The sequence below is a fragment of the Psittacula echo genome (genome assembly GCF_963264785.1).
Source record: "Psittacula echo genome assembly, chromosome: Z".
In the NCBI taxonomy this organism is placed as follows: domain Eukaryota; kingdom Metazoa; phylum Chordata; class Aves; order Psittaciformes; family Psittacidae; genus Psittacula; species Psittacula echo.
This window is the reverse complement of record NC_137742.1, coordinates 81,400,776-81,427,297: the sequence shown is the minus strand read 5'-3', so window position 1 is coordinate 81,427,297 and position 26,522 is coordinate 81,400,776. Positions and strand designations below refer to the sequence as shown.

The following is a 26,522-nucleotide window of genomic DNA, read 5'->3' as shown; positions in this document are numbered from 1 at the left end:
GTGTTTGTAACTTCATATGCACAAAACTAATGCAATTTTTGTTGTTTTCTAGTTAATCTTCATAAGTAAATCACTAAACCTGGTTCTTAAAAATTATGATGCCAGCTTTTACATTTTGTAGGGTGTGTTTGCACTACCTGCTCATCTCTGCAGTCTCAGCATCTGAATCTAAATATTTACTGTTAACCAAATGTCATCTTTCATGCACTGAAACAGGAAACCCCTCTGTTCATCCAGCACAGGGCTCAATGGCTCAATGTCCAATTGGAGACGGGCAAAGAGTGGTGTCTCTCAGGGGTCAGTGTTGGGACCAATCCTGTTGAACAAATTTGTCAGCGACATTGGCAGTGGAATTGAGTGCACCCTCAGCAAGTTTGCTGATGACACCAAGCTGTGTGGTTCAGTTGATACGCTGGAGGGAAGGAATGCCATCCAGAGGAGCCCTGACATGTTTGTGAGGTGGGCTAATGCCAACCTTATGAAGTTTAACCATGCAAGGTGCAAGGTCCTACACCTGGGTTGGAGCAATCCCAGGCACAGCTACAGGTTGGGCAGAGAAGAGATTCAGAGCTCTGTGGAGAAGGACTTGGGGGTGTTGTGTGATGAGAAACTGAACATGAGAAGGCTGCAGTGTGTGCTTGCAGCCAAGAAGGTCAACTGTATCCTGGGCTGCATTAAAAGGAGCGTGACCAACAGGTCAAAGGAGGTGATCCTGCCCTCTACTCTGCTTTCGTGAGACCCCACTTGGAACATAGTGTGCAGTTCTTGTGTCCTTAACCTAAGAAGGACATGGAGCTGTTGGAGCAAATCCACGAGGATGATCAGGGGGCTGGAGCACCTCCCGTTTGAAGATAGGCTGAAAAGGGGGCTATTCAGCCTGGAAAAGAGAAGGCTGCTTGGAGACCTCATAGCAGCCTTCCAGTATCTGGAGGGGGCCTACAAGGATGCTGGGGATGGACTCTTCATTAGGGACTGTAGCGATAGGACAAGTGTTCAAACCTAAACAGGGGAAGTTCAGGTTAGGTATAAGGAAGAAAATCTTTACTGTGCGATGGTGAGGCCCTGGAAGAGGTTGCGCAAAGAAGTGGTGAATGCTCCATCCGTGTCAGTGTTCAAGGCCAGGTTGGACAGAGCCTTGGGCAACATGGTCAACTGTGAGGTGTCCCTGCCCATGGCAGAGGGGTTGGAACTGGAGGATCTTAACATCCTTTCCAGCCCAAACTAGTCTCTGATTCTATGATTCTGTTCTAAATTACTCATAAGCTGACTAAACTCATTTGGGTTTAGAACATTTAAAAATGCAACTGAAGAGTTTGTCCATACAGATTGTAGAATTGTTTTGTCTTAAATTTACTTCAGAACACGTATTAACTGTATGTTAAGGAATGCAAGACCCATGGATTTTATGTTAAAATGTTAAAACACCTTTGTAAGAATTTTGAGAACTAAATTACTGTTTTGGTTGCATAATAGGCAAGGATGGAACAGATGTTTAGATTGTTTAGATCTAATGATGTATTAAAAAGGTAGATCAAATTTAGGGACTGTAGTGATAGGACAAGGGGGTAACGGGTTAAAACTTAAACAAGGGAAGTTTAGATTAGATGTAAGTAAGAAGTTCTTCACTGTGAGGGTGGTGAGGCACTGGAATGGGCTGCCCAAGGACGTTTTGAACGCTCCATCCCTGGTGGTGTTCAAGTCCAGGTTGTACAGAGCCTTGGGTGACATGGTTTAGTGTGAGGTGTCCCTGCCCATGGCAGGGGGGTTGGAACTTGGTGATCTTAAGGTCCTTTCCAACCCTAACATTTATATGATTCTATGATATGATTATTGATGTATGCTTATAATAATTTTAGCTTAATTTGGAGGATGTGCTTGTTTCATATATTTATATGGGGTTTATGACCAGACTTTCTTTCTTCTGCTTTTCCCCAATGAATAGCTTTTATTACTTATGGTTGTGGTATTGATGCCTTCAGTAAGGGCACTCTCAGGTATGTGGCATTTGAAATGGCCATATTTCTTCCTTAGACTTGCCAGCATTTGAGGCTTTTCTGCTGCTTTATTAGAAAGTACTATGCATTTTCTGCATTTTGGTGTCAGGAGGCTTGGATGAGATCTGAGCAGAAACTTGAGATTTAGTGTATTTTCATATAGATTCCATCTGTAACCCCTAGTTTCGAAGGCTGATTGATCCAGGTGATGAAAGTGCTTATTCTTACCTCCTGAAGACTAATAGTATGCTTCTTTCCAGATAGAACCAGACAAATGGTCTCTGATAAGATGGACTGCTTCATTCTTGAGCAAGTGAGGGTGGTGAGACCTTGGCACAGGTTACCCAGAGAAGCTGTGGCTGCCACATCCCTGCAGTGTTCAAGGCCAGGTTGGATGGGGCTTGGAGCAATCTGGTTTAGTGGAAGGTGTCCCTGCCCATGGTAGAGGATTGGAACTGGATGATCTCTAAGGTCCCTTCCAGCCCAAACCACTCTGTGATTCTAAGTGTGGCATGTCCTCCAGATCCTAGGAAAATTTCTTCAGCTTCAATCCATTCTGTAAAGTGAAAGGCCAAACTCAAATTAAGTGCCCCCAGTTTCTCTGATGCTGTGTGACTGCATAAGCTGCCTTGGCCCCAGCATTGACAAACCTTGCACAATTTCATAAACATTCAGTATTAGTTTTACTTGGGGCTTTTTTTTCTATAAGCAGAGCTCTCTGAGATTCACCTTATTTTGGATGGCAGACTGCTGCTGCCAGTCATCTGATGGTTGGGGTGATAAATCAGCACTCCAGAGGAAATGAAGTACCCTTTATGCCCCCTTTGCTTCTATGTGATAGGAAGTCAAAAGTACAGATTTTCTAAACGTAGGGATTGTAAGAGGATGACAGTTTTGAGCTTATTCCTTTGCTCCCTTCCAGTTTTGTGTAGTGAACCGTTAAGATTTATTTACAAATAAATGCAGTGTAGGTTCAAGTTAATTCAAGTAAATTTTTTGTCTTTTCCACCTTTTCTTCCCCCTACCTCCTAGAAGGTACCACAGTCCGGATAACAGAAGCCTAAGTACTTTTATGGAATCATAGACATGTATATGGAAATTACCATATGTGAGAAGAAATTCACTTCTGGTGATTCCCCCTGTCCAGTTCTTCCACACTGCTGTGGATCAAGTACGCAAAGTTGAGGTTCAAGCTAACTTCTTCCAAAAGTTGGACTGTTCGATAACATGCTTTTGTTACCCAAATCCACAAAAACAGCACCAGTCTTACATAAGAATTAGTCTGTCTGTGCTTCTGGCACACTTATGCTTCTGCACCTGTAGTGGCTGAGGTAAAGCACTCTGTAGTAAGACCCATGGCTTTTGTATGAGGAAAATGAGATGGAGCAGTGCCATGCTGTGAGAGTCCTGGATAGCTCAGATGAGTAGTTCGAAGATAACTGCCCTGAGTCAAGAGCCTCAAAAACTGTAAGCTATGCAGAATAAACTTCATGTGAGCTGTACAGGTCAGCAATTGAGAGGTATTACTGGACCAGCGCTTGTCCTTTCAAATACCTACTGCATTACCACCATTAATTTTGGTTGATAGTTCAGTGATGTATGAGCATGATTGTAGTGATTGCTAATGTAAAGAGTATGTGGCTTTACCCATCCGTAACATTGTAGCAAAAAGCTTGTGTAAATGATGCATGACTCTTTGTCACATCTGAATCTTTGGTATAATTTCATATCCAATGTAAGTCACATTACTTTTTCTTTAGCACAACAAAACCTAACAGAGGACTAAAGAAAATTTAGGAGTGGGTTACCTGTAGTATATGGAGCTCTCTCTTGAGAGAGCTCAAGAGAGAGCTTGAGAGGTTGGTTGCTTGCTTGCTTTTTGGTCACTTGGTCTCCTTCCAGAGAAGTCTTAAGATTTCGGTTGTATGTATTAAGGGTTCTGTGCCTTACAGCTGTAGTGCAACATGATTATTAGCTTTCTTCCCTCAGTGTCAACAATTCTAGGAGAATAATATTTACATGGTGGTCTCATCTTTCCTTTCTGTTTTCTAATGCCTTTATCTTGACCATATTCTGATCACAGGGTTTTGCACATCATTTTGTTTTGAATTGGATCACCATGTTCTCACTGCCTATAGGTGTCTGATGAGTTTCATGTCTCTCTCTCAAGGGATTTCAACTTCAGGCGTTCATGAGTGTACTCAAACCACTGTTCTATTGCCTCCTTTCCTCCTGGCTGTGAGGGTGGCTGGTTACCAGATGATGGTGCATATATTTGTGCCATTTTGTCAAAAACCTCTGTGCTTACTTCCATTTTGTTTCTTAATTTTGTGTCAGTTTTGTGTCAGCCATGAAGTTAACCCACTGTTCTCTTCTAGCTTCAAGCACCTAGAGTTTGTCTATACTTAACCTAAAAGTCTAAGGGCTTTTCTAGATAGTATAGAACATATGTAATATTAAATAATAAGCTTTTGCTCTGGTGACTGTATAAGTGTTTGCATATGCTATGATACGGTTTGTCACATATTGAAGTGTTCTGTCATCTTCCAAATGGCATGAAGAATCTTTGAACTTACTATCTTCAGCTTCCAGCTGAAATGTACTTCAAATGGTCTTTGAAAGTAAAAATTTAAGTTTTGACTTTTTTCTGAGTTTGGTCATATATTCTAAAATTAGAATTACTGTGGTAATCTTTGGCTTTTAGGTCCACTTCCTGTCAGTCTAATAAGGACAATATTGCTTGGGGCAATCGTGTAATTGGAAGGTTTCTTTGTTTCTCAAGAGAGGGGGCAGGAACATCACAAGGTTTTGAAATTATAGGATACAACTAATGTTGCATTGATTTTTATTATGTTGTCTGTGGTTCTTACGTCTTGGATCTCTTACGTCTGGCTGTCTGCAGTGTTGGGAAGAAATTTCTTGACAGTTAAATGAAGTTTTCAAGTAAAGGAGAAAAATTCTCTGAACAGCAGAATGTCCTTTCTTGAAAGTTTAAGACTTAAAATTGGAAATCCAGTGATATTGATATTATTTACTTGTTATTCAGATAGGAAAGGCACTAACAGAGGCAGTTATGCATAACAATTTCCTTTGCCATTCTTAGAAATGCAAGGGACTAGCATGAATGCATCTGTTTGGAACCTTGAGGAAATTCAGATGTGAATGCAAAACTCACAGCTCAATCTCTAAGGCTGCAAAAACTGCAATAGCAAATTAGGGAATTTATATTCACAGTTCAGCTTTGCTACTTAGATCTATATCTATTTAAAAGTGATTTGTAAATACCTCAAATAACATATTTAGGAGCTTTGAGGGAGAAGAGAGGTATTGGGTGCTTCAAAATTGCAAAGGTTAGAGATATTTGGCACATAAAAGAACATTTCAATCAATTTCTATTTGTTTTCGTCTTTCAGAGCTTCTCCTTCAAACTACTCTGGCTCTTGCTCTGACACTTTCTACATAAACTGTTCTTCTGATGTTACATCTGCAACAGAACTGCATAGGAACATGGTATCAGCTCGCGACAATTTGCATAGAAGTGCAAATTTATGACGTTTAAAGAAGTTATAAAATTAAAACACTTAAACCCATGTGGTTTGATAATACTGAATTGGAAACAGCTTATAGTCTTTTATAGTCTGACTGTGCTCAAATCAGAGTTCTTTGGTTGATGTGACATGATTATATGTTATGATTACAAGTGTTAACCTTTCAAAACAAAATGTTCAGTTTCTTCTTTTAAATACCAACTGCTTATAGGTATAATACTTGCTGATATTTGTTCACTGACAGTCTCACTTGTTTTCAAGCCCCACATATTTAAAGTTATGGAGTGTTAGATTGATGTTTCTTTTTACTCAGATGTCATATTCATCAACTGTACTGTGCTAGCAGATTTGTTAAACAGACAAGGTGACTCGCAGAGTGACAGTGTAGTGATAGGATGTCCCAAACCATTAAAATACAGTAATGACATGGAGTTTTTTTCCTTTTGTGCAATCAGTTTTACAACACAATGGTATTTCTGTAAAACACAGGTGAGAAGGTTTCTGAGAAGATCTGTTGCTTGGAAAAAATCCTAGTTAATCAATAGCAAAACCTGGAATTCAGTTGCAACTTCCCAGAGAGTTGAGAAATGCCAAAGACTTATTTTATAATGAGAAAAAGACACATTGTGCTATGACAAAAATTAAATTACTTGGTACATTTTCTTACATAATCAGTTTTGCAGGATCTTTTTTTAAGCTGTAGTAAAAGGTATTCTATGATTTTACTTGAACAGCCTCCCAAGAATACCACAAAAAAGGAAGGAACTTCTGCTTGACATTGTATCAACTCAGATGTCTTTCTCAACTTATCAAGCTCTTTTTATTAATGGAAGAAAAACTTGAAGAGCTCTCTGCAGAAATTCTGTTGGTGCCTTCATTTACCGAGAGGAATAAGAATGCTCAAGGTAATGAACACTTTTCCTTATTTATTAATTCTACTTTGTGCAAAAGGATAATTTATATGATTTTAAACATTAATTATCTAATTTATATCACCATATCTTAAAAACAAGTGTATTACCATATCCACTGGAAATCTTTTTGAAATATATGGATTTACATTTGAGCACGATGACTTGCGGAAAAGAACTGATAGTTGTGTGTAAAGATGTGATGTACAGTAGTTACTGATGGAAAAAAAAACAAACTGTCAAACACTGTAACATTATATCTCCTATTGAATTATATATAAAATCCTATGCTTCATATAGGACAAAACAATACGTAAAGTCTGAATTCCTTGAAACCGTAACTGTTTCTGAATTTATCCTTGAAAGTTGCCTTTTATAAGAGAAACAAACACTGACTTGGACATTGTTTAATTGACCTTATTATACATACAAATAAATGTTTTAGTATATAGTTCTACTTTAAACCGTAGTTCTTACAAGCACTCATTTGTGCTATATTGACCATCATGTTTATCTGACTGGCTTAAATGGGTATTTTATAGAAGTAGGTTTTGCCTCAGCAAGTAAACTTGTTCACAGTCAAGCCTCAAGTCTGCATTTGCTTTAGATTCCTAGGTGACTCTCTTAATCATCTAGTTGCATTCATGTCATATGAGGAGAACCTAAAATTTCAAAAATTCAGGTGAGTAACACCTTCCAGGTCACAGTATGCTCATAAATGTTGTTCTACTCTGCTACTTCTGCCAGTAGAGACACTCCAGATCACCAGAGAGCAAATGGTTTCAAGAGCTTTGATTAAACTGCAGGAAAGGATCAGACCAGAAATGAGGCCAGGCTGCTTGGGGAGAGAGGATAGGTGGAGTCAAACATTCGATATCTCTCTAGTCAAGCTGCAGGCTGAGAAGAAAGATGTTTTGGGAATGTGGTCTCAGAATATTAAATTGATAAAAAATTAAAATTAAATAAGAAGGGTACTGAGGCACACATTTTGTTGATGAATTCTTCATCTGAAATACTGACACTCCAAGATAAAGAAATACAGGTTAAAGCTATATATTTTTAGAACATACATAAAGGCTCAAATAAAATCTGCATTCAGGTTCCATTTTTTCTGTTGGTTTCAATGTATTTCTGCCTTCTTTGGCCTCTCAGTTTTACTAATTCTTAAGAAATGTTAAACTACTATACACTATGTTTTACATTTTATGCCCTTGATCCTACAAAGAGGCGTTGCAGTAAACTTCTCATAAGGGTAATGTGTAGGATATAGTATACATTCAGTAAGGGTAATTTCAAGAGTTCTTTTTATTTGTATATTCTGTGATAAAATTAAAAAAAAAAATTAAACTCTTGAATGGGAAATTTATTTAAGTCCACTCTAAGACATGTGATTTCCAATAATTCAGAGAACTTAATGATGTCACTGTTAAAAAGAAATATTTTGCTTTCTAGGAAGTGTATTTAGGAATTTATCCTGCAAGCATTCTGCCAAGCTTAATTACACTCAGAACTGCTCGTCAAAAAATGTGTTAAGTCTTCTTTGAGGAATATTCTTTTAGAGTAATCCTGTCTATAGCAAGTCAGTTCTTAAACGGTGCATCTAAATAATCAAACCTAAATGGCAAGCATTGCTAGGTCTTGTTGTAGTAGGCAGTCTTCTGGGTAGCTCTGTTCTAAACAAAACATAAGATTACATTTACCCTGAAACAGAGGTGAAGGTAAATCTTTTCCACGGGATGTTAGTGAAGTCATCAGACATACTTCTGTTCTTAATGTTACCATTCTGATCAGATGATTTTATTCATAAATCTTTGCTCGTTGTATCAGTTTCTCGATAATATTGAAGAGAAGACATTGCCAGGGAAGTTCTTTTAAAAAAGTCTGACTAAAGGATTTATTGGTGTTATTTTCAGTTCATATTGTCAGAAGTCTCAGTTGTAGTGATGAAGTGAAAGATGATTTGATATGGGAGAATGAGAGCTATGTTCCCAGTAGTTCCAGGTTCTGTTAAGTACCAAAAGGGATTTAAGATTTTCTTTATTAATGGCCTATATTGGGGTGATAGTCTTATTTTTTTCACTGATGAAATCTGAGCTTTGATAAGAAGGATTGATTAGAATCTTTGCTTTGTTTTCATCAGAACAAAGTATAATATTTGACTAGAAAACATAATGGCCATCTTCTGTACTTATTTAGAAGCCTTGTTACTAGAAATCTTGCTTAATTTAGTAGGATCTAGATCTGTCCAAAGCAGCTTTAAATTAATTCAGGTACCAGTATCAGGTTTACAAGGCAGCACAGGCTGCAGAACCAACCCAAGAAGCAGGGCAAGTTAGCCCAGACTGAACTGAGCTAGACAGTTACCCATACTGCCTCCCACTGGTTTAAAGCTAGGTTGGGTGTAGCTGAACTACCTTGCAGTCACTGCAGTGTAGTCATATCTGAAGTATCAGTCCTCTGCAAGTCATATTGCTGGCAAATTAAGGGAAGCTGGCCAATTCATAAAAAGTAGGCTAATAGCCAAGTGAGCTAAAGTTTCCCTAGGCATCACATATATTGGAACCTTGCACTTGCTTCCTTTTCTCTTTGGTTGCTTTTAGTATTCACGGGAGCCTTTTTATCTATGTAACTCACGCAGAGATGCAACAAAAATAATGTTTTTTCATGTGCTTGTGTCAAGTGTTGTTTTATGTGTGCAGTTGTTTCAATGGCAGTTTTAGTTGATTTTCGTTTGGCATATCCCATGGTACTTCATTCTTGATATATAGAACATGCATAAAGTTCCGTCAGAAACAAAGTAGTTCTTTGGATGGTTCCTCTTTTTAAATTTTTTTTTTTTTTTTTTTTTGTCCCAAAGATGGCATATGAGTTTTATCTAAACCAGACAGTTTCTTGGCCCTCATTTTTCCCTAAACCCAGTGATGACAAAGAGCAATGGCTGCATAAATTGGATGTAAGAAGAACACTTAGGGTTTATCACAGAAGAATCAAAGATTTCGTATCTTCTGACAGGTTGTTTGTACTCTTAGGGGGTCTTAAGAGGGGTCAAATGGCTTCTAAGAATTCCTTAGCTAGATGGTTAAGGGATTGTATTAGGGAGGCGTATGTAGTTAAGGGTAAAGAGGCTCCCAGGGTTTGTAAAGCTCATTACACTAGGACTATAGCTGCTTCTTGGGCGGAGAGGTCGAAGGCTTCCACATTGGAAATTTGCAAGGTGGCCACCTGGGCTTCTCTTCATACTTTTTCATTGCATTATCTCTTGGATGTAGTCTCTTCTGCGGATTCTGCTTTTGGTAGGAGGTTGCTTGTGAACCAGAAAAAGAACAGTGAAGAAAAGAAAGACGTGTAGTTCACAGTTCTGGCTGGCAACAAGACAAGTTTCTTTGCAGTGTGCACAATGGAATCCTATGAAGACCAATTTAGGCGGTTGAAAATAGATGTTAGAGGGAAGTGCTGCCTACCAGTGTTCTCTGATGGTAACCCCATGGCAGACAATAGCACCAAAGGAAACAGTGAACCAGAGTGAACTCTGCAGGGAGATGGATATAGAGAATTTTTTTAGGTGATGCATACTTCTCGGAGTTCTGTTTGAGAATATTGTACCCAGCATCTTCTGGAATATATTCAGAATCTTCATTTTCCCAAACTGTTTTGCTCAGATTGAAAACAAAATTCTATGAATTGCATTTTCCACTCTAACTTCTTTTCACTATTCTCCATCAAGATCTTCCTTATTTTATTTTTTGACTTTCATTTACCAGACCTGACTTAGGATGCATTCCTTGATAAGCAGTGTGTACATGCCAAGTTTTGCACTTGGTTTCAAAATGTATTTGTGTTGACTAAGCACAATTTTTAAAAAGGTCCTATACGTACACATTTTATCTAGTGCCAGTGTAATATTAAGGTTTTCTCTTGAATCAGGTAGAAGGAGAAAATAATGAAAAGCTCTCAAATAAATGATGGTGTGGTTTTCTTCCATCCCTGAACTTTAGTGTGCTGTCAAGTAGCAAGACTTCTACTGTATCTTTCTGAGGAAAGGTATCCGTATTTTTCTAACATTTACAGAACATTTATTCTCTGTGTTGAGGAACCTTACTTTGTTCCACTAGAAGCAGCAGGTTTCAGAAAATTAAAGGAGTAGGCACCTTCTATTTTAACTTGACTAGACATTAACCATTCTCTATTTACATTGAGTTGAGATTCCTGAGATGTTCCAACATACCAAGCAATCAGCGCAACTGGAGTTGTTCTCTTTGAAGGAATCTGGAACATTCAGCTACAGTCAAGGGTTAAGGAGGAGATTTTGGTTTAGAATCCCACCAAATTGCAGTCTCTTCCCAACTTTAGGGTAGATATCTCCTCCCTCTGGCTTTTCAGAAGCTTCTTATTGAGATTTTAAAAATCAGAAATATCACAGTATCATGGTATGCTACAGATTGGAAGGGACCTCAAAAGATGATCTAGTCCAATCCCCCTGCCGGAGCAGGAACACCTAGATGAGGTTACACAGGAATGTGTCCAGGCGGGTTTTGAATGTCTCCAGAGAAGGAGACTTCACAACCTCCCTGGGCAGCCTGTTCCAGTGTTCCGTCACCCTCACTGAGAAGAAGTTTCTTCTCAAGTTTAAGTGGAACTTCTTGTGTTCCAGTTTGTACCCATTACCCCTTGTCCTATCATTGTTTGCCACTGAGAAGAGCCTGGCTCCATCCTCGTGACACTCCCCCTTGATATTTTTATATACACTAATAAGATCACCCCTCAGTCTCCTCTTCTCCAAACTATAGAGACCCAGCTCCCTCAGCCTCTCCTCATAAGGGAGATGCTCCACTCCCTTAATCATCTTAGTTGCCCTGCGCTGGACTCTCTCCAGCCTGTCCTTCTTGAACTGAGGGGCCCAGAACTGGACACAATATTCCAGATGCGGTCTCACCAGGGCAGAGTAGAGGGGGAGGAGGACCTCTCTCGACCTACTGACCACCCCCCTTCTAATACACCCCAGGATGCCATTGGCCTTCTTGGCCACAAGGGCACAGTGCTGGCTCATGGTCATCCTGCTGTCCACTAGGACCCCCAGGTCCCTCTCCCCTACACTGCTCTCTAACAGGTCATTCCCCAACCTATAAATATACATACTTTCTAACATACTTTCATCTGTCTGTCACATTTTTTCTTTTTTTTTTTTTTTTTCTGCTCCATTGAGGAAGGTGAACTTTGGACAGATTAGATAATGAATACCAAGAAAAGCTTTTTCCAGTGGAGCTCTTTGAAAACACTGTGGGCGAAGTTGCCAAGGTTTATGAGCTTTGCCTCAGGGGACTGGGAAGATTTGCAAAGGTCTTTCTTTCACAGCAATAAGAAGAAATTCTTTACTCTATGTCCACTTCTGCAAAGTGTAATAAATGGAGTGTGGAATTAAATTTACAAGGTGCATTCTCTTAATAGACTTTGAAGTTGTAAAGATTTGAATAAGAAGGTGTGATTTTTGCTTTGGTCTCAAAGCAAGATGTTCAGGTAGCTTCTTTGAGAAATTTATAGCTTCAGTAGATATCCAAAGTAAAGATGGAATTTAGACCAGGAGGGAGTTTGATTTCAGATGTACATTTTTTGTATTTGTGTTATTACAGTTTGCTCAGTATAGTACAACAAATAAAAAGTCCATTATTGAAGACAGAAAGAAGGAGGGGTTTTAATCCACAGCTAGTCAAATATTTTTTCTTTTTTTTTTGTTTATTTATACTGGTAGGGGAGTGGTATTTCTCATTTCTGCAAGAAGTATTATTTCCAGTAGAGTTTCAATAAAAGTTCTGTTTAAGCCAACCAAATCCAACTAGTAAGCCACTTTGGTGGTGCTGCTACTTACCTTAGTCATGGTTTCCTTGATGCTTTGCTGTTCTATGCTTTGCTGTTCTATGCTGCATGCAAGATGATGTCATGGTGACTGCTCTTATGGCCCTAAATGCTATGAGAAAAGTAGAAAAGCTATGGAATTCTGTAGAAAAAATTAATGGAACTTTTTGTAAGGAAAAATAAGACATAGTAACAATGCAAGAGACCTCTGTTATACTCATCACAAAGCCAGAAAAAATACGGAATTGGAGAAGGAATTAAATACATTGAAGACGAAGGGGACATAGGTAAAAAGTTTGGCTTTGAAGAGAATAATCCCAGACAAATTTCAGTACATGTAAGGAAAGTTGGCTGAAGTGTTTTAATTTTAAGTGACGCGTATGTAATCTTGTCTTGGATATTTGCTATCAAAATGATTCAAGCTGCCTGGCTGATAAACTGAAGGAAGCACACAAAGTATGAGCAGTTTATCAAGTTTGTAGAATGTAAGTTTCAGGAAAGGTACAGCAAGAATTCATGATTGATGCAATATTCCCTATTGAACAAAAGCGATGTAGGTGTGGAATCTGTTCCAAAAGGGAGCAAGTGTGAAAAACTAAGAAATTTTCCCCCAGCCTCCATCTTCTTCTTTCATGACATTTGCTTCTTTCTGCTCCCTTTCTGCACGTTCTCTCCTCTAAGGGTCCATGTGAGAAGGGTTGCATACATTTCTGTCTATCTGTACAAACGGAGTATGAGGGTTTGAAAACTGGGAGAAGAGTCAAGGAATTTGTATAGAAAACCATGGCTGGCTAGGTAGGAATGCTTCCTCTGTCCCATTGCCTGCATTCCTGTCTGCCATGGCAAACTAATTTGGGCTGAGCAGCTTCAGAACAGCAGCTGCACCAGTCTCTTGAATAAAGCTGCACTTTTATTTTGTGTCTCTGTGGAAACAATTGTTGAGAGGAAGGTTGTGGTGCAGAGGCTTTGGGGAGGCTGTGACTAGTGTGCAATGATCAATGAAAATCATTAATTACTAGCAGGAGGTTAAACTGAAGAGGATTAAGGCCACTTTACCTATATGAGCTTAGGAAAAAGAAAATATTATGAAACCAGAGGAGTTCAGCAGAAGATAGGAGACTTGATCTTGGGGCTTCTTTGGGAAGACCAGAAAAGGTTTTAAATGTGTGTGAGCCTGCATGCACATAGATAAAGGTATATGAATATAGGGCAAGAGTGCCCAGGCTGTTAGTTACAAAAGGAGGTGGGGAGATCTGTTAATTTAAAAAGAAAGAAGGCTTTAAAATGACTAATGCTGAAGGAAGTATCATTTGGCTCTTTGCCTCGAGTACTGGAGACACACAAATCTACCATCAGCTAGATACCTGTGTATCTCAGCTGTAAGTTCTTAAACAGGTAAGGCAGCAATGAATACACAAGGATTTAAGTTAAATGTTACAGATTTCCTTTAATGGCTTGGTATATAAAGTTATAAATAGCTGTTTTAAGTAGTGACAATAAGGGAATGTGAATATATAGATATTCAATTGTGCTTATAGTTAGAATCAGATCTATAGAGAAAGAAAGGCAAGGCAAGAAAAAATTAGGCAAATTTTAGGTTGAACGCAAAGAACAGAAAAGCCGGAAAATATTCAGTCAATTAGGGTTTGGGGTTTTTTTTATTCTGGAGTAATTTCTAAAGAAAACTACAGGAAACTTCATCATAAAATACATTAAAACATATTGAAAAAAGCAGTTGCATTATGGTGCTGTCTGTAACATTTGTTGAATGATCAGGGAGCTAGTTGACCTGGTTACTGTCTTCTGTTTTTATATGTGACCATTTTATCTTTCATTTTTCTCAGCTCAAATCTGGGGGAAAATTAAAAAAAAACCCATAACACAAAATCTCTGAAGCTTTAGAATGCTGTATAGGTGTATGAAAAATGGAGTGTTCGTTTTCAGAGGGTGAATTGTTTAATGGAAAGAGAAAATCCAGTTTAGGTAAAAGAAAGCCTATATATGTGTAAATACTGGGTATTTCATAGAAAGAGAAAAGCTCTTTAAACCTTGACCTTGTGTACTACCAGTAGATTCAGGTGACTGAACACCTGTAAGTTTATGCTTAGAAGATAATCTTTAACAACGTGTGACAGCACCTAGTCATATAAAACATCTTCGTTTTAATTTCACACAAGATACATTAAATTAGGAATATCTGCGTCTGTATTGTTTAACAGGTTTATGCTAGGAGACATATTTTAAAGATAACATGTTTTTTGGTTTTAGTCTCATATTACTTTTGAATCAGACTCACAGAATCACAAAATGAGTGAGGCTGGAAGGGACCTTTGGATGTCAGCTGGTCCAACAACCACTGCTCAAACAGGGCCATGCACAGCCAGTTACCCAGAATCATGTCCAGGTAGCTTCTGAGTATCTCTAAGGATGGAGACTGTCTGGGCAACCTGATTCAGTGCTTGGTCACCCTAATAGTAAGAAAAGTGTTTCCTGCTGTTAAGAGAGAACCTCCTGTGTTTTCTGTCTGTGCCCGCTGCTTCTTGTCTGTCACTGGGCACCACTGGGAAGAGCCTGGCTCTGTCCTCTTTGCACTTTCCCTGCAAGTACTTATGTACATTCATGAGATCCTTCCCGAGCCTTCTCTTCTCCAGGTTAAATAATCCCAGTAATCTTAGCCTTTCCTCATAGCAGAGGTGCTCCTGTCCCTTAATCATCTGCATGACCCTTTGTTAGAAACTCTCCAGTATGTCCATGTCTGTCTTGCCTTGTGTAGTGCTGAACTGAACATGGTAGGTATAGCCTTACCAGGGCTTAGTAGAGGGGAAGGATCACCTCCCTTGACACTGGTAGCAATGCAGCCCAGGATATCATGAACTTCTTTGCAAGAAGGGCACATTGCTGGCTCCTGTTCAACTTCGTGTACATCTGGCCTGCCAGGTCCCCTTATGCAAAGCTGTGCTCCAGCTGGGTGGCCAACAGCCTATATTGACGCCTGGAGTTTCTCTACCCCAGCTGCAGGACTTTGCACTTCTTTTTGATTTTCTTAAGGGTTTTGTGTTCCCGTTTCTCCAGCCTGTTGAGGTGCCTCTCGATGTCAGCAGGGCCTTCTGGTATATCAGCTACACCACCCAGTTTGCTGTCAGCTGCAAATGTGCTGAGGGTAGATGCTGCCCCATCATCCAGATCATCAATGAGGATGTTAAATGGGGCTGGACCTGTTCACCCTTGAGAGAGATCAGTAGTTACTGGCCTCTAACTAGGCTTTGTGCCACTGATCACTGTTCTTGGGATTGGCTGTTCAGCCAGTTTTCAACCCACCTCACTGTCTGCTTATCCAGCCCATACATCAAGAGTTTGTCTACTCTGTGTCACGTAACAGGATCTTATAGGAAACAGTGTCAAAGGCCTTACTGAATCCAGGTAGATAATAGTCACTGCTCTCCTCTCATCTACCAGGCCAATCATTTCTTCATGGAAGTTTATCAAATTGGTCAATCATGACTTCCCCTAGGTGAAGCCATGCTGAGTACTCCTGATGAATTTTTTGTCCATAATGTGCCTGGAAATGGTTTCCAGGATTAGCTGCTCCATCACCTTCCCAGGGACTGAGGTGAGGTGACTGGCCTGTGATTCCCTGAGTCCTCCTTCTTGCCCTTCTTGAAGGTATAAGTGATATTTGCTTTCCTCTAGTCTTTGGACTCTTCTCTTGCCATGATTGATCAAAGGTTATTGAAAGTGTCTTTGCAACAACATATGTCAGTTCCCTCGGAACTTCCAGGTGAATACTATCGGGATCATGGGTTTATGTTATGTCCAGTTTACTCGAGTATTTCCAGACCTGATCTCTGACCACCAAGAATACATCTTCCTTGTTCCAACATTACTATCTGGGACTTGGGATTCCTGAAGGCTGGTCTTGCTGGGAAAGACTGAGGCAAAGCAGGCATTCAGTGCCTCAGCCTTTTCCATGTCTTTGTAACCAGATCTCCTGTATCACTGAGCAATGTGCCTACATTTGCTCTAGTCTTCCATTTGTCACCTGTGTACTTATAGAAGCTCTTCTTTTTGCCTTTGCCATCCCTTAGGTGCATTTGAGCTTTGGCTTTTCTGACTTTGTTCCTTGGTGCTTGGACATTGTTTCTGTGTTCCTGTCAGGTTACCTGTCCTTGCTTCCACCCTCTGTATGCTTCATTTTGTGTTTGAGTTTAGCTAGGAGCTCCTTGTTTATCCATCCAGGCCTCCTGGCATTTTTTTTTTTCCCCAGCACTCTAAAGCTTGGAGGAGGTGATATTTGAATATTAATAAGCTTTCTCAGGCCCCATTTCCATTGAGGACATCCTGTGGGACACTTCAAAGCAGATCTTTGAAGAGGCCAGTCTGCTCTCCTGAAGTCCAGGGCTGTGAGCTTGCTTTTCACCCTTCTCCCTGCTCTCAAAATCCTGAATAACATCATCTCATGGTCACTGCAGCCAAGGCTGCCTTTGACCTTCACATCCCAACAAGCCCTTCCTTTTTGGTGAGTATGAGAACCAGCAGGGTACTTCTCCTCACTGTTTCCTATATCACTTGGAGGAGGAAGTTATCATCAACACACTCCAGAAACCACCTGGATTGCTTGAAATGCTGATGCAAGTGGTATCTACCCAAGATACTAATTTGTTCTTGTCAAAAATGGGGCAATATTCCCATTACTCCAAGATTTGTCTGGAGAAGAGAAGCTGCATGGAGACATCATAGTAGCCTTTCAGTATCTGAAGGGAGCCTGCAAGGGTGCCAGAGAGGGACTCTTCATCAGGGACTATAGCAAAAGGATAAGGGGTGATGGGTTTAAACTTCAACAGGGGAAGTTCAGGTTAGATATAAGGGAGAAGTTCTTTACTGTGAGGGTGGTGAAGCCCTGACACAGGTTGCCCAAAGAAGTGGTGCTTGCTCCACCCCTGGCAGTGTTCAAGGCCAGGTTGGACAGAGCCTTGGGCGACATGGTCTAGCGTGAGGCATCCATGCCCATGGCATGGGGTTGGAACTTGATGATCTTAAGGTCCTTTCCAGTCCAAAGCATTCTGTGATTCTATGATTATATGATTTCTGAGTATAAAGCTAAGTGAGCTTTATACTAGCCCTTCTTAAGGAGCTTCACTTGATCCTGTTCCTGTTGCCATTATTTTCTTATAAAAAACAACTGTATTAATTAACTTTTTATTCTTAACATATTGGCATTTCCAAATAAGTAAAAACTATAAAAATACATTAGTGTGTAATTCATATAATATATTGGAAAAAAATAGAAATCAATTTCTACATAGCTGTTCTAACATTATCTGTTCTCCTTAGGAACAGGTGACTGCACAATCAGTATAAAAATGAATTAATGACAAAAGAAACTATATTTTACAGATTTATATGTATGTTTGTATAAAATCTGAATACAATGGGATGTGGATTTCATCATGTTATATAGAAGGAGCTGTGTATAACTTGAATTTGACTTTATCATTAGTGTTCCCCTACATCTTGTTGAGGGTTTTTTTATGCTTCATATTGATATATCAGAATGTGTTGTAGGCTGCTGACTTTTCTCCAGAATTTATCTTAACTTTGATCCCTTTTATCACACTGTGCAGGAGTTCTGAAGAAAGCTAGTGGGGAGCTTTTAATAGGAGAAGGTAGAGCAAATGAAACCAGTGTGCTTCCTGAACAGTTACTTCAGGTAGAAGAGGTGAGTATGAAAAGAGTCTTGCACTTTGTAGGGGATTTTCTTTTGTCTGTGTGTCCAGTGTAGTCTGTCACCATGTTCATTATAAACACCTATTGTCATGGTTTCATTATTTAGCTACTGTAATTAATTTTAGCTGCAAAGTCTCAGTTATGATGGAATAAAATCTTACAACATTCATGAAAAATTGGTTGTTATTTAAGATTTAATAATATTATGGATTTAACATCAGAAATATAAGATACCTCATGACAAAACAGTAAAAAATGCCAAAATATTATAGTTTTCTTTAGAATTAAATACATTCTCAATACAGCAGAATCTTAAAAAAATCTATCAAGTTCTTAGCATTTGATCATCGTGATCAAATAGGAATAAGTACTCACATAATGTCCAATTTCTTTGATGCCAACAAACAACTGTTTAGTAAGCACTATGCTTTGTAGAATGTATATGCAAGACTAAATGCTAGTCTGGCTTACATTTACTACTAAACACATTTTTATTTTTGAGTTTTTGGGACCTAAATGCTCTAAGAAGTCTGTTATTTTACATTAGTGGAATTTAATTTCCTAATGGCTCAATTTTAATGCTAAAATCACTTTTTTAAAATGTATGTTGAATCAGTTTGTGAGACTAATGATCATATTATAGATTGCAAAGAACAATATTTTTGAGAGAATTGAGCTTTACTTGACCCAAGATAAAAAAAAAAAAAAAAAAAAAAAAAGAAAGAGGAATTGTTGGGAGGGAGAAAGGGAAAGGAAGGAGAAGGCAACTTCTAAATTGGAGTAAGCTGGAAGGGCTTCCAATTTAGTCTTCCAATTTAGTATTATAGCCACAATTCATTAGGAATCCTTTTATTCTTTTCTCTTACTATGCCCTTATGGTGGGTGTCTTTACTGTATATCTTCTGTGACTAAAATATTTCTTTTACAGAGTTGCAATTCTCAATTTGCTACTTGAGGTAATGTTTAAGTCTGCTGTATGTCAGATGAGCAATGCAAATTAAGAAGTGGAAAAGTAATTATGTCCTACTGTCTCTTCTTCTCGCAACTGCTACATTTCAGATAACTTCAGAGGTCTCTATTCATAGAAGGCAGGGAACTGTTCTAAACCATAATAAAAGCCAGCATTGGTTCAAACCTAGAAATCTCTATTTAAACATTTTAATCTTTGCTAAATCCAACTCTAGAGAAGTGATAACCAGTGTGGCTGTGTTAAAACCAGCTTCTTGAAAAGTTTTCCGTTAATATTCATGGTTAGAACCATCCACTTATTGCCTTGCAGTGAAAATTATTGCAGGGTATACATTGCTGGATTACTTGTTAAACTGTTGAAAATGGTTATACTTGATTAAGTGCATTCTCTTAAAGATTAGAAATGTAAAGATAAAGTATGGCTTTTAAAAAGCTGTCTTGTTTATAAATTTATTTCTTTAAAATTTGATGACAAATTTAATATTGTTATGCATGTTCACTTTTGTTGAGTATATATATTACTTCTAATATGATTTCAAGGCAAGCAAATTTTAAGTTACAGAGATGAATCTCAAAAGCTGATGGTGTCCTTTAATTTAATTATGAATGTTTGTAAAAGTTTGAGACAATAACAACACTCAGTGATGAATTTGTATTGATTTAATATAAATATGTGTTTCAGCCTGTTTTGCTGAACTTTGGCTGGAGAAATGCATTTAAAGACCTCTCTTCTTCTGTGGCTCACTGTATAACAGTAGCAATAGAGGATTTTTCAGCTAAAATTCTTCAACATGAGCAGAAAGAAGAGTTTTCAGCTGCAAGCTATGCAATGAGCCTTGTAAACAACCAGCAAATGAGGGAGTCCTGCAGAGCACTTCAACAGGAGGAGCAACCAAAACGAATTGCTAAGGCAGGTGTCAAAAGATCTGAAGTTTGAGGGGAGACAGAATGCCAAGGCTGTTTGCCATCTACACTTTGAAGTACTTACAGTACCATTAATATTCTATATCTTATATAAATGGAATTAAAAAAAGTGAGAGGCATTACAATATGAGGCTGAGCAGAGCTTTATATGATAGCCCATAGTTTATACTTGAAAGAATTAACTTTTAAACTTTGCCAGCATATTTTTTTTCATCCAAAAAGTTCTAAAACATTCTGATTAGTATCAGCTCTGTTACCAAGTGGTTTGATGGGAAAATGCTGAAAGCTTTGAAGAATAGCTATAAAGGGATTTCCTGTATTCATATCTTTAGACATGCCATTTAACTAATCAGCATAACCAATAATATGGCCACATTAGAGTTCTTTGTTTTGGCTGAAAGGTCATCTATGACAGTTAATTAAATTGTTTTTCTAAGGAGATGTGTGCTTAAAATTTTGAGTTTGTTTTTTCTTTAGTAAGCTTTGCAACTGTTCTAGCAAATTTGGAATACTGTTAATGAACATTTGCTCAAAATAACACACAAGCATTTGGGAGATAATTTTAGGCAGATCAATGTATGAATTTAGATGAAAATTATAAGTTTGTTTTCAAATTCAGTGTTAAGAAATATGTTTGTGTATTTTTAAAAATAAATTATTTGAGAAAATTATCTTTGCAAGGAATTAATGTTATGCTTTGAATGTACGTCTAATGAAATCATGAACAAAATGAAGGCATGACTAGAAAAGATGTTTTTCCTTTTTTTCCCATCATATATTATGAAGCTTTCAAGCAAGAAGGAATGAAATAATAATTCATTTACTGCAGATAAACGTTTCTCCCCTGTATAACAGAATGAAATGTTTTTAAAGCTGATTTAATATATTTATGCTTTATGCCAATTTCATTATTCAAGAATCTGACCCTAGTGTGTATAAATTAAACAGTGCTGTCAGAATACAAATAACAATGCCGTGTTTATTTCTCTCAGTTTTGTTCTGACATCATGGGAGAACTTGACACATTACTTCCATTGGCTCTGGCATGCAGAGGTGATTCTCTCCAGGAAATTAGAGCAAACTTTGTGGAGGCCTGCAACAAAGTGGCAACAGCTATCCTGACAAGACTGGAGAAGAAGAGCAAAGACGTCCCCTCCAAAGCTCCCCTGCAAGACTTGTATGCTGCCCTTTCCACAGCAATATATGTCTCTCAGCATTTTACAGCGTATAGCAATTTAATGAGAGAAACAAGCAAAAAGTGAGTCCCTTTGCCTTATAATGGTTTAATTCAAACATAAATAATACAGGGCTTCTTTCCAATTTGGATGATACAGTACGGTGGTAGTTTTCCAAATTGCATCATATTTTTCAGCACACTCACTGTGTGTGTTACTTATGGAAAGACCTGAATCAAAGCTGTTGATAATCTAAAGCATCTATTGCAAAACAAGTTATTTGTATGTTTAAGATCTGCATTTGATTTGCAGATCAATATTTTTTATTTATTAAGCTTAAGTAAATAGGATCGTCCAGTAAACTGAATGTTCTTTGCTATCATATAAATAAAGGGCTAAGGCATTAATTTCCTTTTCTGACCTTTGCAGTAGCTGAATTTTCATAAAATCTGATTTAGCACATAGCAGTCTTAGAGGACAATATAAATATACATTCCTGTGCTTTTTCCTTATACCATCTGTATCCAAATATGTGAACAAATACATCCACTGTAGTTTTAGAATTTATTTTTTGTTGCACACAGAATAAAAATTACAGATGATATGAAGTACTAGTGTAAATTCTATGTCAGTGTTTGCCCTTGGAGGCAATATAATTACATTTGCTCTGCTTTTGGGAGATTTTGCCTTAAGATACTAGGAATCTCTTTATTGGTCCATGTTTTTTTTCTGACACATGTAATTTAAAAGCAGAAAATGGGAGGGACACCTGAACTGGTGCGATTTTCAAGGAATGTAGGATTTCTAAGGGTTTGTGTGCTCTGCTGAGCTGCTTTTCCTTTGATGTTTTACTCTCTCCTGCATGAAGTTTATCTTTGTGAATGGGAAGTTTGAGCCAAAATATTGGTCAATAATTCTACTCGTGTATTATGAAAGGTTCTTAGTACACGCCTACCAAAAATAATCTCTGGACTCTGTGTTTATGTTTTCTTTATCACACTCAATGCTGATGCAATTACGTTTCAACCCAGAATCTCCCAGTACTGAATGACAAGCATACTTCTATCTCAGAAAATAGAATGAATATTTCTCAGTGACGTGGTTAAATGAGAACTTGGAGATGAACAGATATATTTAAAGAACTTGTGAAACAAAGGCTAGATACTTTTCAAAAGTGAATACTAGTTTCAGCCTTCAAGACCAAGAGGAAATTAATGATTGATACCTAATAATCAAAACCATTTGCAGTACTGGGGATTGTTACCTCCTACTGCACAGCCTTTCAATCTTTGCCTCTTTGATCATTCTCTCTGAACAGATCCCTGTCCCTCATGCCTGTCCAACAATATCAGGAATTCATCAATGTTCTTCAGTTTCAAGTTACGAACTACTGCGTCAGAGTTTGTGCTACAAGCATTTTACAGGATGCTGAGAGCCACCACTGGGATGACTACAAAGCTTTTTATGAGGTGTGAGGTTAACTTTATTGTGCCTCCCTTTTACAAAATGTGTTTTACTGATTGCCAGCTCTCTAAGTAGAAGCATAAGATCAGCATTATTTTTACATAAAGATTATTGGATTTTACTGCTTTGAAATATGTATTATTACAGGCAAATGTCTCTGTAGGAATGATGTAGAAACACATAAGCATTTAAAGATAAGATAAATCGTTACAATGGAGTGTTTGTGTCGTTTGCTTAATAAAATAGTGTCAAGTTAAAGACATTTGTGCAGAACTCATTTAAGAAGACATTGAGAAGTCATTTTAACTCTTCTTCTTACAGAAAGCATGACATATGAAAATGAAAGATAGCAGGTTTTCTCTTGAAAATTTTTCATCTGATTCTTTGGGGTTTTTTTGTGGGATTTTTTTTGTTGTTTTTTTTTTTTTTTTTTTAACTAGTTCTCCTTTTTACCTTTGGTAAGTGAAGAATATAACAAAGACAGACCATCAGTATAGTTACTTTCAGTATTCAACAGTATATTTCTGAGATAACTACTGCCATTTCATCTGCATTTTGAAGTCACAGATCTAGTCTTAAACCATAATCCTAATGATTCTGTGAAAAAAACCCTGTTAAAAACCTCCTAATGATTCTCTGAAAAAAACGATCAAGTGAATTATCATTTATTGGTGTTTTTTCTTCATTCCATTCAAATGGAGACATAGGCTGACATATACTGTTTGAAATTATTTTCACTTAATTTCTGGATGAAGTGGAAGTATTATATGGTTTTTTATCATTAATAACTGAGATCTCTTGGAGCCAACGTCCTGCTCTTCCTTATATCATTTGCTGTGTGAGAGAATTAGGGTGATTTTGTTAACCGTTTTCTAGAATTCTTACGTGAGAGAAAAGTCTGTATGATACATGTATTCTACAGATGTAATATAAAAGCTGCTGAGTCAGTGACAGAAACCTGTGCCAGACAGGTGTTGCAGACCTTAATATAAGTAATTAGCAAAACACCCACCTCTCAAGGATAAGTGAACAAGCATTTTACTTTTGTTTGAATGTGAGCACAGATGTCCTCGGTTGATCAGGTAAGAAATCTAGCAGCTTTTGGCAACTGAAAGATCATGACATGATCTTCACTTCACCATATGGTCATGTCCTGTTTATTAAGGGACCAATAACTATTCACTGTGGAAGAAACCTAATTGTCAGAAATAGCTGTCCCAAGAAAAAAGGTTATAGATTAGCTAAACATTTTTATCATCACTGGTCGGAACTGATGTGTGTAGAAAGGGATAAAGAAAGCTGGCATCTCAGCTCTGTATTGCTTGCAGGACTAAAGGTGGGATGTAATTTTATGTCATCGCTCCACTCTTTTTATTGGGCCACAGACCATGGCCCATGAGTGGACCATGGTCTGCTCAGAGTGCCTGCAAGAGACGCAACGCTAACCAGCTACTTCTTCCATTGTGCTCTTGTAGGCATCTCAAATGAAAGAGGTTGGTGTAAGACCCATTAATTGTTATGGAGGCAAAAACCTACTGAAACTCCTAGCAGTGAGAGGTGGCTCCTTCTGAGGTCTAAGCTCTGCAGGAAGTGTGAGGCTCTGCCTCTTAAATCACACCGATCTTGCTGAACTCAGAGAACAAGGGTAGCTTGGAGTCAGGTGCCAGAAGACTTTGCCACTCATCAAGAGCAGGCTGTGGTATGAGTGCCTCCTCCCTCAGTTGGAACATATCTTGCACTTTTGTGAGTTCCTCATTCTTGTCTTGCATACTTAATTACAATCAAAATGGCAATCCTACACTTGAAGAATCACATAAGTTACTCTTCTTTTGCCCAATAATACATGACTTTCAGCTGGTATTAAAAAGAATATGTGATAGCCTTCCTTTCTGTATGCCACTAATGACATATTGATTAATAAGACTGCTAGACTTACTTATTATGTAAGTCATCGAGGAAAAAGCCAAAGCCACTGAAAGACAAATGGAAAGGAGGAAAGGTCAGGGGCCAGTGTCTGTGTTTGACTACATAGAACTGCAGTTTCCACATCCATGTATTTGTTTGTTTGTACAATGGTGATATCTGAGAAGAACAAGATTGATAGCAAATGGTTATTACATTCTGCAAAAGAATTTGCTGCATTTTAAAAATAAGAATAAATAAAAAAATATTAAAATATCTTTTGAATTTTCATAACCAATTTCATAACTTGCTCACCCATTCTCCCTCTGACGTGCACCTAACTCAATAGTGGCAACTGTGATTAAAAGCCAAAAGACCAGTTATAATTAGAGGGTGAACACATTACTATTATAATCACTGTGAGATCACCAAAAGTTCCAAATGACTTTTAGGAAAGTTAAGCAGCGATTTTGTGAGATACAAGTAGTGAATTGGTGATGATGTGAGATATGAGCTGACCTCTGAGAGCAGTTCCTGTTCAGCACTTGGAGTCTGAGTTGCCCAGGAGGGAAAATCTGGGTTCGATACACTAAACACCCACTGTGTCACTGGCCAGTGCTCCAGCTTAGGCGTCTGAATGGAGCCTTTAGTGTAGCAGACATCTGCTGTAGCTTTGGGAACTTATGTTTTCTAATAGTCAAAGAATAAAGAATTGTCTGTTCAAACATAATATTGAGTGGCTTATGCAATAAAGCACAGCTGCTTGTTTCCTGATATGTAAGCTAAATAAAAGCTCACATCTGTTTGTATAATAATGAAGCCTGCAAAAATAGCAGATGTTTACCAGTAGAAATGGCAACAAATTGAAAAACAGGTCAGAAAAGTGGAACGAATCTTATTTAGATCTTCAGTGACACTGTTGCTGCTACAATAGAGGTACAATGTTAGAAAATGGGTATTATTCAATTTACTGCTTTAGACTGAATAAAACAGAGAAAGTGAGGCATTTTGTGTTTAAGGTTACATACTTAAAAAGTAAAACTCACCAACGTTCAGTAACTTAAAAAAATAAATACGTTAAATAGTCAGGTTTAGAATTATATTTCTGGTTCCTAAGACTGCGTGGGTTTTGAAAATTCTTTTTTTTTTTTTTTTTTTTTTTTTTTTTTGGCAAATTAACCATTCTATGATTCTATGAACTAAATAAGTTAGCTTCCATTAGGCATTCAAACTAATTATTTTTCACCTGGTAAATTTATTCTGTAACAGTTGAAATGTTTTTACAAAGAAAGGGAAATGTTAGCAAAATGTCTGTGAGGTAGGGTTAGGGGTTTATTTCTGGCAAGTTCTACTGGAATGTACATCAAGAATAGTCATGGTAATGTGTCTAAGAAACCCAGCCTTACAGAAATGATTCGGCATTTGAATTATGTAAAGCTGTGGAGTTATGTTATGGGTTGAGTTGTGAATTAAACTTGTACTTTTTTATTATTATGTTGCAGTATATCATTCTATAATAATGTAAATTTATTTCATATAAGAAAAACAGAAAATTATTTTAGTATGTCCATTATTTTATTACATCAATTTTTGAACAATATAAGACAATCTATTTTGCCTGTATGGAAACACTTGTCAAGTGCTTCGTTTTTCAAAATACCAGAGTAATTGGGTTTGGTTTCCCAGTTGAAATATGCTTTAAACAGTTATAAGATGTCCATGGTTGTATGTATGAAGAAAAGTAGGCATATAATTTTGTCTTGAAACTTCTCTGTATTACATTTCTGTATTACATTTCTCTGAGTACTTTCCCTCTTTGTTTGGTACTTTCCCTCTTTGTCATAATTTACCAGGTTTTAATTTAAAATACACTTTGAATGTTATGGCAGAGAAACACTGAATAATGAAAACTCCCAATAATCTGTTCATGTGGTGTGTGTAAAAAAGAAGACAGATTTTTTTTTTTTTTGCTTATTATTATTAGAGAATGCGTATCAAACTCTTACAGTGTTTTAAAACTTATGGGGTTATATTTCTGATAATGCTAAAATATCAACAAAT

The 26,522-nt window shown here is 37.7% G+C and overlaps 1 protein-coding gene across 1 annotated transcript in view; it reads left to right on the top strand.

The window, feature by feature from the left end:
• Nucleotides 1-26,522, top strand: part of KIAA0825 — a gene marked incomplete at its 3' end in the record, with an annotated part of 235,382 nt that overhangs the window by 31,183 nt on the left and 177,677 nt on the right. The window contains exons 4-8 of the mRNA XM_080636888.1: nucleotides 6,277-6,447; nucleotides 17,925-18,019; nucleotides 19,679-19,906; nucleotides 20,913-21,178; nucleotides 22,414-22,564. Coding sequence (XP_080493014.1) covers nucleotides 6,277-6,447; nucleotides 17,925-18,019; nucleotides 19,679-19,906; nucleotides 20,913-21,178; nucleotides 22,414-22,564 — 911 coding nt within the window. The remainder of the gene's footprint in view (nucleotides 1-6,276; nucleotides 6,448-17,924; nucleotides 18,020-19,678; nucleotides 19,907-20,912; nucleotides 21,179-22,413; nucleotides 22,565-26,522) is intronic.